The 16,520-nt window shown below is 38.9% G+C and overlaps 1 protein-coding gene across 1 annotated transcript; it reads left to right on the plus strand.

Annotated features, from left to right (window-relative positions):
• The first annotated feature begins 1,967 nt into the window (after window positions 1–1,967).
• LOC122671004 (ribonuclease TUDOR 1-like) lies at window positions 1,968–12,845 on the plus strand. Its single transcript, XM_043868081.1, has 16 exons — window positions 1,968–2,252; window positions 3,354–3,428; window positions 3,528–3,641; window positions 3,757–3,861; window positions 4,452–4,658; window positions 4,778–4,993; window positions 5,074–5,181; window positions 8,439–8,609; window positions 8,709–8,906; window positions 9,040–9,402; window positions 9,515–9,745; window positions 9,823–10,011; window positions 10,083–10,160; window positions 10,245–10,439; window positions 11,388–11,765; window positions 12,605–12,845. The coding sequence occupies exons 1-16, from the start codon at window positions 2,100–2,102 to the stop codon at window positions 12,791–12,793; spliced, it is 2,970 nt and encodes a 989-aa protein (XP_043724016.1). The 5' UTR covers window positions 1,968–2,099; the 3' UTR covers window positions 12,794–12,845.
• Window positions 12,846–16,520: the final 3,675 nt, after the last annotated feature.

Consider the following 16,520-nt stretch of genomic DNA (forward strand, 5'->3'; position numbering starts at 1 on the left):
GTTTTATCGAAACCAAAATCAATCCTGTAAAATCCGTTTTTTCACCACTTTTACCTATTTGGATTGATCAAACTGATCTTCAGACCGATCCTTGGATTAGGAACCATGATTAGATGGCCTTCTTATACTCTTAAACATTTTAATTCAACTTAAATAAAAACATTCCATAAAAAAATGGAATATGTTATCTTTTTTTTTTTTGGTAGAGGAATATGTTATCTCAAGGTATATTAGCATTCTCTCCTTCTCTTCCTCATATGAAATGATCTCTTTATCATTTATGCATAAAATTATTTGACGATCCTCATTTGTCGCTGTGAGGTTTGCTCATAGAACTCTCTTAAAAAAGGATTAAAAAAAAAAATTGGAGAAAGAACGCAACCTGGGTGCATGTGGTGCGTTGCCCCTGCACCCAAACATAGGGATGAGTGAAATAACTGCCACACCCCCATGAAAAGACGGAATTTTTAAGGATGCAATGATCAATTTGTCATCCTTGTGTCTGGCAGGGGCAAGCGCACCGTGCCTAGACCCTAGATAGCATTCTCTTCCCCCCCCCCCCCACTCACCCCCACCCACCCACCCACCCACCCACTCCAAAATAAAAAAAAAAAAAAAAAAATAGCAGCTGCTGCTTATCATGAGAATGGTAACATTGTTTACTTTTTTCCCCGTAAAGACCAAATTGGTTGCCATTGTTCACCAATTCCTTCACCATGGGCATCGGGGTCATTTCATATGTGGAAAAGCCACAGATGCGGGGCGTGAAATAAAACTTTCTCCTTCTCGTCATATTCACATAGATTTATGATCTCTATTATGTGTCCGTGTCCCTGTCCTCTCTTTTTTTTTGGGAAAGGGTCCCTATCCTCTCTCACACCAAGGCAAAATAAGCAAATTAACCACCAAGGGCACAGGCGTTTCACAAAGCATTTTTCGATTTGAAGAAAGTTGGTATTTTTAGTAATTTTACTCAAAAACAGTATTCACCATTAAGTTATTTTCCTTTGTGAAGTTATAATAGGCCAATATCAGATTTTTAGATTTTACTCAAAAAATATATAACTTAAAATCCCTGTATCAGACGGACTCCTTCCGCGAACAGTTTCCCTGGTTGCAGATACCGTATAAAAAAACCTTCTGTCGATTCACTTCGGGGGCAGAGATAACCGATCGAGCTTAGATCGACTGGATTTTCATCTGTTCGATCCAGAAGAGGCTAAGAATTTCTCCTCGAGCACATCGAGGTGGTAAGTCGTTCTCAGATCTATAATCTTGCTTATAGCTTACCACAATAACGTCAGATCCGTTTCGTCTATTTATATCTATGTAGAAAAAAAAAATGTGATTTTTATGCTCCAATGTTGTGACGCTCTTTTTTCTCTTTATTCTATTCGTAAATCTTTGTCCTTTTTTTTTGTTAGAAAACAACAAAAAAAAAAATCTATCTCGCGACATCACGCTGGATATTGATCTCTGTGTCCTCGCATTTTTCTTACTGGATGCTAATCTCGATTTTGTAGTTATGATCGGTTCCTTCTATAGCTTGACCCGATCTAAGGCTACCTCACGACCGGAGTAGTTACAGGATTTCATGGAGATCGCATGCAGTCTCTTATAGTTTTGACTTTCTAATGCATTCTTGTATCTTCTTTCCTAGTTGAATAATAGAGTTGTTTTAACTTCACTATTCAATTATCGTTGCTTTCTCTTTGATGTTCGTCTAATCGTGAAGGCAGTTGTTTTACTTGCATGCATCTCTTCCCCCCAATTTCAAGCCTTAATTCGGCCCGTCATCAATGTAATTTTAAATGGTTTAAAATCTCCTTCGGCCTCAGGTTGGGATTAAAATTCTGTATTTACTATGTCATATTATGCAGGCTTCAACTTCTATTATTTTTTTATTATAAGTTTAATTCTAGTTTTCTTTCTAAGATCTTTAGTAATAACATGGGAAAGCCAGGAGCAATTAAATTTGAATAAGGAAACATATGAAAGAATTGAGGAAGATTTAAACTTTGCTTAGATGCTTGCGCTGCATTCTTTTACTTATTGGTATTGATGCGGTCATTAATTTGCTGCAGACCTTGGCTGTTGACATGGCTTCAGCAGCTGGAGCAACAGCAGCATGGCTCAGAGGAAGAGTGAAGGCTGTTCCTTCCGGTGACTGCTTGGTGATCATGGGAAGCTCGAAGTCAGAGTTTCCACCAGAGAAGACAATCACATTATCCTCTATCATTGCTCCGAGGCTGGTATGCTTTAGCTGAATATTTTTTTTTTTCCAAGATTTGAACATTTACTCATAATCTACTTCTTTACTCAGATGAACTACCTTCACAAAGTGCTTTCCTAATAATCTTCTTAGCCTACATATGCTTGTCCACCAACATAGAATTTTCTGATGGAAAATACAGCCTGGCTTTAGTGAAGATTTTGTGTCTTCCAAAATATTTGTAGAGCTGTGAGAGTTCTTCAATCCACTCCATCTGTGAATCTCTTCTATGAAGAGTAGTTAACTAAGAAATTGAAATTACTCACCTCCACCTATTTTTATGGGTAGGGTGGGTTGGGTTGCAAAAGACTTACCTTCAAAGAAGCATAGTTAGAAGACCATAACTAACAAACTTTAGAGTCAAATCTGTGGGTTATCAAACACAAAGACACAATACCCGTATTATGCTATTGCCAACTACTATTTTGGCCCGGGATTTGGTTGAGCTAGCAGATATGAACAAGACGACGTGTTAATTAGCCTTTAAATGAGAAGATAAATATATGTGCGGAGCCTTTCTCCCAGAAAAGAAATTAGTCCACCCATATTTATATTTTGGTTTTATTTCTGCCATGTCATGAAGGAAACTGATAATTGATGACAAGTATTGGTTCAAGTATTTCTTTCACTGTTTGTTTCATTGGCTATGTTGAGGTTTCTTCTGACCAGAATGGTTTTATCTAAAATTTAATTGTGAAGTGCTCATTGTTAATCTCACTGTTGCTCTATTTCGCAACTCATCACATTTGTTTCTCACTCATAGCACATGTAGCTGTATAGTATTATTTCTGGAATTTAATGGCTGCAGAGAAGTGTTTTGGTTTTCATTAACCTTTTTGGCATTTGCTCCCTTAAGCTATCATAAAGTAAGTTTGTTTGAAGGCAATGTTCATTAGATTTTTTACAAGATAGTGGCTTGACATATCAATAGCCTATTCAGGATTCAGGACTAAGACATGAATATGTAGTGTTTGTGTGTCAAGAATGTCTTTTTTGTTCATGTAAATTTACTGAAACAATCTTTGGCACTCATTTCTAATGCTGATTATTTTTTGTTGTCAAATATTTATTCATACTGTAGGCTCGTAGAGGTGGTGTTGATGAGCCCTTTGCATGGGATAGCAGGGAATATTTGAGGAAGTTCTGCATAGGAAAGGTGCTCCTGCTGGAGCTTTTCACTCTTTATTTGGTGACTGTACGATGCTAAAAGGATATGACTTGTCTTATTTTGATGATCTTGACTTGATTATCACAGGATGTCACATTCAAGGTGGATTACACTGTTCCATCAATAGGACGAGAATTTGGATCTGTTTTCCTTGGTGATAAAAATGTTGCATTGCTAGTTGTTTCAGAAGGCTGGGCAAAGGTTGTTCCTTTTTCTCTCTGTACACGTTACAGATTTGCAGCCTTCAGATTTTCTTTTCAGATCACCTTATATTGTATCTGGCTTTTTTTGGCCAAAAAAATTCTTATCCATGCAGGTTAGGGAGCAAGGCCAACAGAAAGGCGAAGCGAGTCCATTCCTGGCGGAACTGCAGCGTCTTGAAGAGCAAGCTAAGCAGCAAGGTTTAGGTCGTTGGAGCAAGGCTAGTCTACCTTCTTTCTCTTTTAAGCTGTAGAACAGTTCTGAAATATTCTTTTTATCTCGCCTTGGTCTGTGTTTTTTAAGATGGTCCACGTTTATTGAGAAAAGGAAGGTTCGTATGATTGATTTGCTCAGGGATGAGCAAATCCTAAATCCTCGTATGATGTTATGGAGTGTGTTGGTGTCTCTCTACCATGTTTATCTCTGTTATCTGATCTGCTCATTATTTTGGGTGAATCTTACTTCCTTTCCAGTATTTGTATACTGGATCTAATTTCTGCCAAACTGGATAGTTTTTTTTTTGGTTGGGGGTATAGGATCTATGGTCCTTTGTTTAGGCTTTTGGCATTGATGTTGTAACAATGTTGGCAAGCACTATCAGCCATTACATGGATTAGATAGGACGCATGAGTACTTTTATGAAAAATACATGTGGGGAAGGAATTAAGTTGTCTGAATGACATTTTAGATCTCAATGGCACCATACCCTCGATAGCTTAGACTTAATTTCTCCAGTGGTCTAGGAACAGGCATAGCTGGTGTAATGCATCTTGGGTGACATATTGATATGTTGTTTTACACTCATAGCAGGTCCCTGGTGCTTCAGAGGCATCCATCCGGAACTTGCCTCCCTCTGCAATTGGAGACCCCAGTAATTTAAATGCAAGGGGACTCTTGGATGCCAACAAGGGTAGGCCAATGCAAGGAGTTGTTGAGCAGGTTCGTGATGGGAGTACTGTTCGTGTCTACTTGCTGCCAGATTTCCAGTTTGTACAAGTTTTTGTTGCCGGAGTACAGGTTAGATATCAAGAAATTGTCAATGTCATTTTAGTGTACCCTGCACTCTTTAATTATGTTCTTTTCTTATACCTGTTTGTCTACTTAATGCTTACATACACCCTTTATCTTGGAATTAGTCCCCATCTATGGGAAGAAGGGCCGTGGTAGAGACAGTTGTTGACTCTGAAGTAACCTCTAATGAACCAAATGGAGAGGGTTCTGCTCTACCTCAACAACCACTAACATCAGCACAGAGGCTTGTAGCCTCTGCAGCATCATCTACTGAAGTTGCTCCAGATCCATTTGGAAGGGAAGCTAAACACTTTACAGAGATACGCGTTTTAAATAGAGATGTAAGTGGGTTTATATATTTATGTCATTTTGTGCATCAGTGAAGCTGTCAATGTTCCCAGTTTCATGTGTGATTTGGCAGGTCCGAATTGTTCTTGAAGGTGCAGACAAATTCAGCAACCTTATTGGATCAGTATATTATCCTGAGGGTGATTCAGCAAAGGATCTAGCTTTGGAGCTTGTAGAAAATGTACGTCATTTATTTATACAATGCATCATATTTTGTGCAATTTATTTTCAATGGCTATTTTTGTTGGCATTTTTAGTTGATGGGTGCAATGTTTAGAATTTGTCTCTGATCCCAGAAACTATAATTGGAAGATATAAGCAATGATCCTGTTGCAATGTATTGAATCTGCAAATAAGCAATGAATTTGGTGCCTATTGATTGCTCTTCTATATGTGGGGGAGAAGAAAAAATTTGCTGGAATTAGAATATGTTGCATGCTTTAGTATGAATTGGTAATATTTTTCTCAGTAGCTATACAATATGGATTGAGTTTCTTAAATCTCTTCATTCTTGCTGCTTTACGCTATGCAATTGTTGGCTTTGTAATGTACGTTTTTTCCATTTCATGTGATAACACCCCCCCCCCCCCCACAAAAAAAATGAGGGAAATCGAAATTGGCAACGCTCTTCTTGGATTTTCATTTCCTCTTCTCATTGTAGTGCAAAATAAGAATGTGGAGTTATATTCAAATGGAAGGATTTAGATAAGTTGGACACTAACTAATGTTTATGCATTTGTGAATTCTTACTTCCCTATAGCTGCAATGAATCATAACTAGTGGAACAGCACAAAAACAGACCAACTTTGCTATTATTACTATTTGATTGGTGGGGAAAAAACGATTGAATAAAGGAATTGAGATTGACAGCACCCCACAAAATATAGCCACCCCGAAACATTGAACAGCTCAAAGAAAGCAGACATAACTGACTGCCTATACAACAACAAATTCAGCCCTTATCCCAACTAAATGGGGTTGGCTGCATGGATCCTTGCAAAAGAAAGTTGGGAAAACTGAGGTCCACTCATTATTAAAGAGATGAAACTAAGAGGAATGCAGAAATGAAGAAATGAGAGATGAGAAGTGAGAAATCAGAAATGAAAGTAAGAGGAAAGAGGCACAACCCAAGAAGGACCCAAGCAAATACAAGAGTAGCCACCAATGCTGAACCAGGAAGAAGATCAACACACGGCACCAAGAAGGCAAGAACTTGATCCAGACTTTGAAAGCGAACCATGAAATGCCCCCAAAAGATTGACCAACTAATTGGAGACACCACAAAGATAAAAGGCCTGAAAAAAGAAGAGTAGAGGATGGAACACCACTTACACACTGCTCCTTGAACTAGATTTTGTCCTTTCTCACTTGAAGATTTGTCTGAGTCCTTCCATTGCAGTAACTTTGGAGTTCCCCTCAATTTTTCCCTTGCCAACACCATCCAAAACGTTGCTATTGTTGTTGTTATGACAGTGACAGTTATGTTTCCCAACCTGCTATGTTGCAGACATGCATAGGTCTATCTGACAAACAACCAGGGCCCTCTTACCGGTCAAATTTCATCCTGAGACTAGCAGGTAGTGCTTCAAACTTGACCCAGACTTTGAAAGTGAACCATGAAATGCCCCCAAAAGATTGACCAACTAATTGGAGACACCACAAAGATAAAAGAGGCCTGAAAAAAGAAGAGTAGAGGATGGAACACAACTTACACACTGCCCTCCTTTCTCACTTGAAGATTTGTCTGAGTCCTTCCATTGCAGTACCTTTGGAGCTCCCCTCAATTTTTCCCTTGCCAACACCACCCAAAACGTTGCTATTGTTGTTGTTATGACAGTTGTTATGTTTCCCAACCTGCTACGTTGCAGACATGCATAGGTCTATCTGACAAACAACCAGGGCCCTCTTACTGGTCAAGTTTCATCCTGAGACTAGCAGGTAGTGGTTTAAAGTTGAGTCTGAAGTTATATAGAATTACAAAAATGCTACTACATTCTATTGTTATAAAATGGTCTAGTCCTGGATGGTCTGATAATAGAAGGCTGTATTGACAACCTGACAATCGGCCAGGCAGCTCTGTTGGCATTTAAGTTTTATGGGCATGCTGTCCACATCATCACCTATCAGTTTGGTATGTTTCAGCTATCCGATTTACCATGTGGGGTGAAAATTGGTTGAAAATTTTTACTTTGGCAACTTTAGGGCGATGTTGAGTTAATATTGGAGACACAATGATAAAAGCCTTAACATGGTTCGCCATGGAGTGGTGGGCACCCAAAACTTCACTTGTGGCTAATCCAAGGTACTTCCCTCCAACAGTCGATTTTACCATAGGTCCGTCAGGGTGGGCTTCTCTTGACAGGGTAGTTAAGTGTAATTTTTCCCAATTTAAACGATTGGTCTATGAAATTTTGTACTCGATTTTGGGGCAAATCCTCTGCACATTTTGGGATGAAATTGGACAAGTGAGTTGGGAGTGGAGTTCCCAATCATATTGACCCACACACATTCATTAATTTCCTACCATGTGGGTAGGGTGCAAGTCCTTATGAAAATACAAACATCACTAATAGTGGTGACATTTAGTTTTCTCATCGGTTTTCTGTAGGTGAAGTGAGGCAGATGCAGTTCCATCCATGCCTTAACCATCAGGGAACTTCAGGAAATTTGAGATCTCTTGACGTCTCAATTGACAAAAGCAAAGTTGGTTCTACTTTCTCATATTCCTTGTCAGATCTGCTGCTTTGGACTGGTTATTTTCATAGCCTTTTAGAGTAACGATATAAGTGTCAGCTGTGGCCAATCTGATTTATCTTCAGCTAGTATTGGCAAACTGTATCTAACTTAGGGTAAGGATCAGCGCCAAACGGGACTGATCTGTGCTGGAATTCGTCGGGGCATTTGATATTTTGGTTTTGTTTTAGAGTATACTCTTGTGTTCATGAGGCATTCCTCTTATTTCTGGGAGCAGCAGGAGGGTGCAGACTGAGGACAGAGAGTTGAAACTACCTGTACAGTAAAATGTGAGATTCAGTGGCAGCAGAAACAGCTTTTTCATGCTACTTTAGTTAATATACAGTAACTAGATGTGGGCATGCTTATGTGAGTGGATTTTTGCCATTCCCATTTTCCACTCTTCAAAGCTCGTTAAAGGAGAAACATTTAGATGCGCCTTATGTCATGCTGAACAACTGGAGAGATGAAATTCCTCCACCATTTTTTCTGCTCTAATGATACTCCTCAATCATTTATTTCTGTTGTGTTCTTTTCAATCCTTATAATTTTGAAGCCTTCGTTCTAATTTCTACTCCATAACTCTTATGATTCATTTTCACCCTGTTGTTACATCTTGGGCCCTTGCCACTATGATATTCTTTTCATGTTGGTAATTATCTGTGGCCAACTTATTCTCTCTCTCTCTCTCTCCCAAAAAAAAAGGGTTTGGCTAAATATGTGGAGTGGAGTGCCACTATGATGGAGGAAGATGCAAAACGACGGCTGAAATCTGCTGAACTGCAAGCAAAGAAGGACCGTTTGAGGATCTGGACAAACTACGTACCTCCTGCTTCAAATTCAAAAGCTATTCATGACCAAAATTTTACTGGGAAAGTAAGTGGATTTCTCAATGCCTTCTGAGAAGTCCATACTCTTGAAGTGATTACCTCTTTTATCTCTACCATCTGACTTTACCCTGTTAAACTTTCCCAGGTGGTGGAGGTTGTAAGTGGTGACTGCATTATTGTTGCTGATGATGCTGTCCCTTTTGGTAGCCCATTAGCAGAGCGACGAGTCAATCTTTCAAGTATCAGATCTCCCAAAATAGGCAATCCTCGTAGGGATGAAAAACCTGCTTCCTATGCTCGTGAAGCAAGGGAGTTCCTGCGCACTCGTCTTATTGGTCGCCAGGTACATATGCAGTTCACTGCAATTGATTCTCATCTATTTCAAAACTGGTAGTTTGTCCATCTACTTTACTTTTAATCATTTGAGTTTGGTGGTTTATCGAAATTTTTTTGATCAATTGCTTGCCTACTCTCAGGTTAATGTTTCAATGGAATATTCCAGAAAGGTCGGCCTGGCTGATGGATCCTTGCCAACAGCTGGCGCAGCTGATTCTAGAGTAATGGACTTTGGATCAGTCTTCCTGGTGTCCTCTTCCAAGGTTGATGCTGATGTCACAGCATCTGCTCCCGCTTCAGCAGGAAGTCAGCCAATAGGGATAAATGTTGCTGAATTGGTTGTTGGCCGGGGCTTTGGAACAGTTATTAGACACCGAGATTTTGACGAAAGATCAAACTACTATGATGCCCTCCTTTCTGCTGAAGCACGCGCAATGGCTGGGAAGAAAGGGATACATTCTGACAAGGATCCTCCTGTGATGCACATAACAGACCTGACGACGGTTAGACTGGACTTATTTTTGTGTTTCTTTTTCTTTTGTCCTTAATAAACTATTGAGTACTGAAGCCATTGATATGAAATTCACAAATTTTTCTATGAATTGTCCATCTCAGGCATCTGTGAAGAAAGCCAAAGATTTCTTGCCATTTTTGCAACGGAGCAGAAGGCTGCCTGCCGTTGTGGAATATGTTCTCAGTGGTCATCGATTTAAATTGCTAATTCCCAAGGAAACCTGCAGCATTGCCTTCTCATTCTCTGGTGTTAGATGTCCAGGTCGAGATGAGCCGTACTCAGATGAAGCAATTGCTCTAATGAGAAGAAAAATACTGCAAAGAGATGTTGAGGTACTGGAATTCCTCATTTAAGGGATTTATTCCATTTTTCTAGATTGGATATTTATTTTTTAATTTGCTAATGCCAGATTGAAGTAGAAACGGCAGATAGAACTGGAACTTTCTTAGGATCCTTATGGGAATCAAAGACCAACATGGCTGTGCCACTTTTAGAAGCCGGTCTGGCAAGGCTCCAAACTGCCTTTGGCACTGATCGGATTCCAGATGTTCACCTTCTTGAGCAGGCTGAGCAGTCTGCGAAACGGCAGAGATTGAAAGTAAGCAGCACCAGTTATTTCAGTTAAAATTTGTTCCTCCTATGAGATTGCTTATGGATGGTTCCTTGCAGATATGGGAGAACTATGTTGAAGGACAGGAAGTTGCTAATGGCTCAACTGCAGAAAGCAAACAGAAGGAAGTGCTAAAGGTGCTTGGTGATGACACTTGGTTATTTGGCACCATCTTTGTATGTTTTCAAGTGAGTGACTTCCCTTCCTGATATTTCCTCCAGGTGAAGGTTACAGAAGTTCTGGGTAGTGGTAGGTTCTATGTCCAAACGGTTGAAGATCAAAAAGTGGCCTCTATCCAGCAGCAACTTGCTTCATTGAATATTCAAGAAGCTCCTGTCATTGGTGCTTTTAATCCAAAGAAGGGAGATATTGTCCTTGCTCAGTTTACGATGGACAATTCTTGGAACCGAGCAATGGTAGGAATGACGAACTCTTGATTCTGATTCCATGCAATTGTTATACCATACATATGTTATTATTGGGACTAATTTTAGTGAAGCTGCTTTTAGAATACTTCCGTCGTGCCTATGGTGGTATTGAACAAAGTAACTGAACCTTTCCTTCTTTATTATAATCTTGATGACATGCATCTATTAGATGAATGCAACAGTTTCCAACCATTGGTTACTGGCCGTTGCATCTTCTTTTTACTTTAATCTGTGTTGATATCGTTTGGTATATTGGTTGTTGTAATGACAGAGCATCGTGATTTTGCCTACTGAATTTAGATATTTAATTTTCCATGAGAAAGGCTCCATTAATTTGGCACATATAGTTAATGTTCTGTCATCAAGAAAGCCTATTTATGCATAGGGTAGATTTCTCTATTAATGGCAGATCACCACCCACTGCTCTATTTTCCTCTGTTAATGATTATCTTCCATATCCAGTACAGCACATGGCTGAAACTCAAAATTATGTTGCTTTGCACTGGAGGATACCTTTTAATGAAACTTTAGTAGAGTTTAGATTTGTTTACTCCATTATTCATACAGGTGGTAATTTGTAATGTTTTTCTTTGGGATGATGATAAATTTACATGGAGAATTTCGTTTTTTGTTTTTTTGCTTTTTGACCCTCATTTTGGCTCTACTTTCTTAATTACTGACCAGAAAAATAATATATTTTGTTTACTGAAGACTTTTTGAAATTTTTCATAATGAAATTTAATTTGTTTCTCTTCAGCATGGTTGTGAAGTATTTTTCTACCTTTCTAAAGAAGCTTGAAGAACATATCACGTCAATCACAGTAGGACCATACATGGATTATAATTTGCTGTATTAAGCATCTTTCTTTCCATGCTTGATAATGTTAACGATTATAAGCTATTCTGACTAGAAAAACCTTCCATTGATGTTTACAGATTGTAAATGCACCACGAGGAGCTGTTGAATCCCAAAAAGACTTGTTTGAAGTCTTCTACATAGACTATGGGAACCAAGAAGAAATTCAATACAGTCGATTGCGGCCTCTTGATCCTTCTGTCTCCTCTGGACCTGGTCTTGCTCAGTTATGCAGCCTTGCATATATAAAGGTTCCAAGTTTGGAGGAGGATTTTGGTCAAGAAGCAGCTGAATATCTTAGCCACTGCATTCTAGACAATTCCAGAGAGCTTAGGGCAATGGTTGAGGAGAAGGATACCTCAGGAGGAAAAGTGAAAGGGCAGGGGACAGGGACAATTCTTTATGTCACTCTGGTGGATGTTGAGGCTAGTTCAAGTATAAATGCTGCCATGCTACAGGTTTGTATGGTGACTTAAATTTATTTTTGGTTCTATTAAAAAGCTTCTGATCCTCAATTTCTTTCTGCTTCAAGTATATTGCCTTTTGAAGCACTATATTCAATTTTCTTTTTGGGAATAGTTTTTCAAGAATTTCTGTTTACTCAATTTTTTTTCACTGATGGTTAAACTCCATTTAGTTTGCAAGAATTAGCTATAGTATGTTCTGCTTAAGTTATCCAAGTAGCTGATTGATTGTTTTTCAATTTTAAAATGTGGTTCATACGCATAGGAATATAGTCATGGGTATTTGTTTGTAAATAAAATTGAAGACCAAAAAGAGTTGCTTGACTCAAATCTACTTGTTTTCTGAATCTACAAAGTTGTGGTTTCAAAATATCTGTATCTGAGAGCCTGTAGGCATTTGATTTATTTTGTAAATCGATATCATATAAAGAAATGCTTTAAGGTTCGGGCTGTCAGGGAAATGCCCGGGTTTGAGTCTTGAGGGTGGCCACTTTGTGCAAAAATGCCAAGGGAACCGACTTCAGACTCACCCATCTCTGGATCTTTCATAGGCGGGACCAGAACTGGGTAACGGCCCTTTATATCATATAAAGAAGAAGTTTAAGGACTTGTTAACGGTGCAGTGATTGCTGTACTGCAGGCACTCTTGGCTGTACACAAAGCACACACAAGCTTTTTTTCACTCTACTTAATCAACTATTAAAAGGCAAACAATTTTTTTACTCAAATATTATGGATTTATTTCCGTGATTCAGATCTTTGGTTATATTCATCTGACCCTTCCCTTTTGTCTGTTTAATTTTCGTTGGGGAAAAAAATTTTGCCATCTTCAGGAAGGACTTGCAAGGTTGGAAAGAAGGAAGAGATGGGATACAAGAGAAAGACAGCAGGCCCTGGACAATCTGGAAGAATTCCAGGCAAAAGCCAAGCGTGAGAGGCTGAAGATGTGGCAGTACGGAGATGTCCAGTCAGATGATGAGGATTCTGCAACACCTGTGAGGAAAGCAGCTGGTCGCCGATAAATACAACTCCACTTGCTTAACGTGGTCTATTTATTGGTGCTATCATGCGGGTTAATTGTAGCAGAGGATCGTAGACTTCTGGGAGAGCTATCTTAGGTTTTTTGTTTTCCTTTCTCAATCTTCCCAACCCACCTCCCCCCTTCTCTCTCTCTCTCTCTTTTTTCTTTTTCTGGGTTAACTATTTTTGTTCTACGGCTTCTTTTTCTGTCAACTTGAGGTGAGGGATAATATCCTTTTTTATTTTTTTCCGTTTATTAATAAGATGAACACGGGCTTATCTGCCAGGCCCCTTTTAGTTTATTCGTTCTTTTCGTGGATTCATACGCCTAGTCTACGTTTGGTTGCAAGGGTAATTAAAGGAAAGGGGAGTGAAATTTTTCTAATATAATTTGAAGTTAGTGATAGACACATGAAGTAATAATTACAAAAGTTTTTTTTTTTTAGTATGAAAATTTTCCTTCCTTTTCCTTTAATTCCATTTGCAACAAAAGAAGCCTTAGAAATTATATATGTACATGACCCCAATTTGGCTCACTAGGCAATTCGTATCATTCGTGTTGCATCTGTTGTTTTGATGCGTTAATACAAAGCCAATTTAGTTGGGATTGGGTTTGGCAATTCGTACCATTCGTGTCTCGTGTTGTTTTTGAGATTCATTCACCACTAAAAGGGAAAAAGAAAAATTGGGATTGGATTCTAGGGAAGGTTTCACTGAATTGGAGAGTTCTCTCAACTGGTGAACTTGGGACTTAACTTACTAGATCAAGATCCTCGCCTCGAGTCTCATTCAGTTTGCTATAGGTTCTGCAATAGAGAGGGAAACCTCTGTGCTCATTTTCTTACAAAAATTAACTTTTGTATAGATTCTCTCCCCATCCCTTTGCAGCATCTCATTTATAAAGATGCAGCAGATCAATTCAATTAGGATGTAAATTCCTTACTAGTTATATGCATCTTTTCCTTTCTCCAAACAAAAACTGGGATTCTATTTGGCATTATACATTTTTTTGGGGAGATAAAAATACTATACATTACCCCAAGGGGTCAGCTCAGTTGGCAAAAGACCAACTCCTCAAATAAGAGGTCATGAGTTCAAATCACCTTGAGGCCTATCCCCATCCCCTGGCTTGAGTACTGGATCCCTAATCACCCTCCCTCTGTTGCCCCTCTCCCTCTCCGTCTCGATGCCCCAATCTCAGTTGAGCATCTTATTGATCATCATGCTAGATCTTGGAAAAGGGATTTAATCTTTCATTGGTGGCCTCCAGATACGGCAATCATTATTCTTTCCATCCCTCTTCCTACCCTCGTGAAGATCGTTTAGTGTGGCTAGGTACTTCTACTGGTAACTTCTCTGTTGCTTCAGCTTATCATTTAACCATTAGTGATGACTCTCTCCCTGCTAATTCTACCTGGCTCAAAATTTGGCACCTTCCCACAGCTCCTAAAATCCAACATCTTCTTTGGAAAACCCTCCATCAGAAACTTCCATTACCCGATCTTTTGAATCAGAGAGGATTCGGCCTAGATCCTCTTTGTGCCATCTGTCGTCAACAGTATCAATTAGCTTCACATCTTTTCTTCGACTGTCCTGCAGTTAAAGGCATATGGATACAAATTGGATTGATCAACTTCTTCAACAATCAAGGCATCAAGTCCGGAATTTCAACTGCCGCAAACTCTTCCTTTCAGATTAGCAGGGAAGACAAGGTTAAAGCATCTCACTTTTGCAGCATCATCTGGTTCATATGGAGCAGTTGCTGGGACCTCATTTTTAGGCATTCTGTCTTCAATCCAAGGGATATTATTCTCAAAGCCATAGCTCACTCAAAGGAACAATTATAGAATTCCAAGTTCCCAACTCGAAGAATTGTTAATTGGTCAGATGGATCCCTCCCACCCCTCCTTTTATTAAGTTCAATGTCGATGGCGCTAGCAAGGGCAACCCAGGAAATGCTGGTATTGGGAGGGTATGCAGATCTTCAAGTGCCTCCTTCATCTGTGGATTTTCTCAAGGTATCGGTAGGAACTTTGCTCTGGTTGCTGAGGCTTTAGCCATTCGCTATGCTATGAGGATTGCCATCAATTTGGGATGCACGAAGCTTGTAATCGAGAGCGATAATCTTTTGGTGATTACCATTCTGAATGGTTCTTCTAAAGCTATTCCTTGGAGGATCTCCCCAATCATCTGGGACTGCTTCACGCTTTGTCAATCTTTTGAAACTATCACTTTTGTTCACTCTCTTAGAGAAAAAATGTGTGCTGATCGCTTGGCTTCGCTAGGAGCGACTTCTCAATCTGATTTGTTCTGGCAGGGCTCTCTCCCCCCTTGTATTCTCCTTCCCTTGTACTCCGATTAGTCTGGAACTTTGTTTCAGCATTAATAAAATTTGGTTATTAAAAAAAAAAAAAAAAAGCCTATCCCCCCCCCCATTAAAGCTCTCCAATTAAAAAAAAAAACAAAAAACTATACATTTTACATTGACCCATGAAAGAACATGCCAAAGCATAGTGTGGCCACATGGTTTGAGATAGGCCTCCTATATATGACTGAAATGACCAATTGTAGGGCTACGATTTGGACGTCAAGAAAAGAAAAAATTCAAAAAAAAAAAATTTGAATTTAAGGAAAATTAAAAATATAAAACACTCATTGCATCATCATCATCATCATTTTTGTCTCATTATAAATATTTTTTCTTCTTATCTTGGCGACCATTGAATTTCGGAAAGCAGTGGAACATAGTAGTGTCCAAAGGAGTTGATAATCTACCTAGTCCAGAAAAAACCACTCACAAGGAAATCTCCATTAGTTAAAAAACAAAGGGAGGTAAGCTTCAAGCGAGTTCGGTTCTTCTACACGTACCTGTACATACATGTGAGAGGCAACCCACCTATCTTATTTTTGCCATTTACAAGGGAAGAAGGGGTCTTTATGAGAACAAAATAAACATTTGATTGGTGATGAACGTTCACTTGCATGTACGTGTAGATGATGGAGAAGAATCGTGTATTTTTAACATTACAAGTGTCAAATCGAAATTCAAAATACTTGGGTCTCAATGGTCAAAACTCATTAATGCAACTTTGCCGTTTTGGAGGTGTTTTCTCAACCTTTTTTTTTTAGGGATTTTTGTCAAATGCCCCCTCAAAATGCCGGTTTGTACAAATGCACCTCTACAACTTTACAATTTTTATGTGCCCTTCTATTTTCAAAACATTGTACCACTTTAGTCCAGTTCGTTAGTCTAAAACGTTAGACGTTAGTTTCAGGATATTTAATGACCAAAATGCCCTTATGCTAAAAATTAAAATTAAAAGTAAAGTGACCAAATTGCCCTCATCTTCCTCAAATCATTTAGGATTTGAAACTGAAATTTTTTTCTCCAAATTCAGATACGAAAGAAATGTAATGGAAATAAAAAATACAGAATGAGAGACAAAAAGGAGGAGCAAAAATAAGAAAAGAAAAAATTAATCCTGACCCTCAGAATTGAGCTTGACAAAGCGAAGCAATTTTCTTTTCTGCCTCTTTTTTATAAATCTGTGTGCGTAAGGAAGGTTAAGATTAGGGTTTTGTTTGTTTGAATTTTCTCTGGTCTTTCCTTGTTCGGCTCTGTTTTGGATATGGAAATGGAGAGTTCTCGTAGATCCATTGATAGATCGAGAGAAACAAGTTTAAAGAAAACTAGGTTGTCTAAAGAGGCCGAATGAGATCGTGTTTTCT

This window comes from Telopea speciosissima, chromosome 8, assembly GCF_018873765.1.
Source record: "Telopea speciosissima isolate NSW1024214 ecotype Mountain lineage chromosome 8, Tspe_v1, whole genome shotgun sequence".
Taxonomy (NCBI): domain Eukaryota; kingdom Viridiplantae; phylum Streptophyta; class Magnoliopsida; order Proteales; family Proteaceae; genus Telopea; species Telopea speciosissima.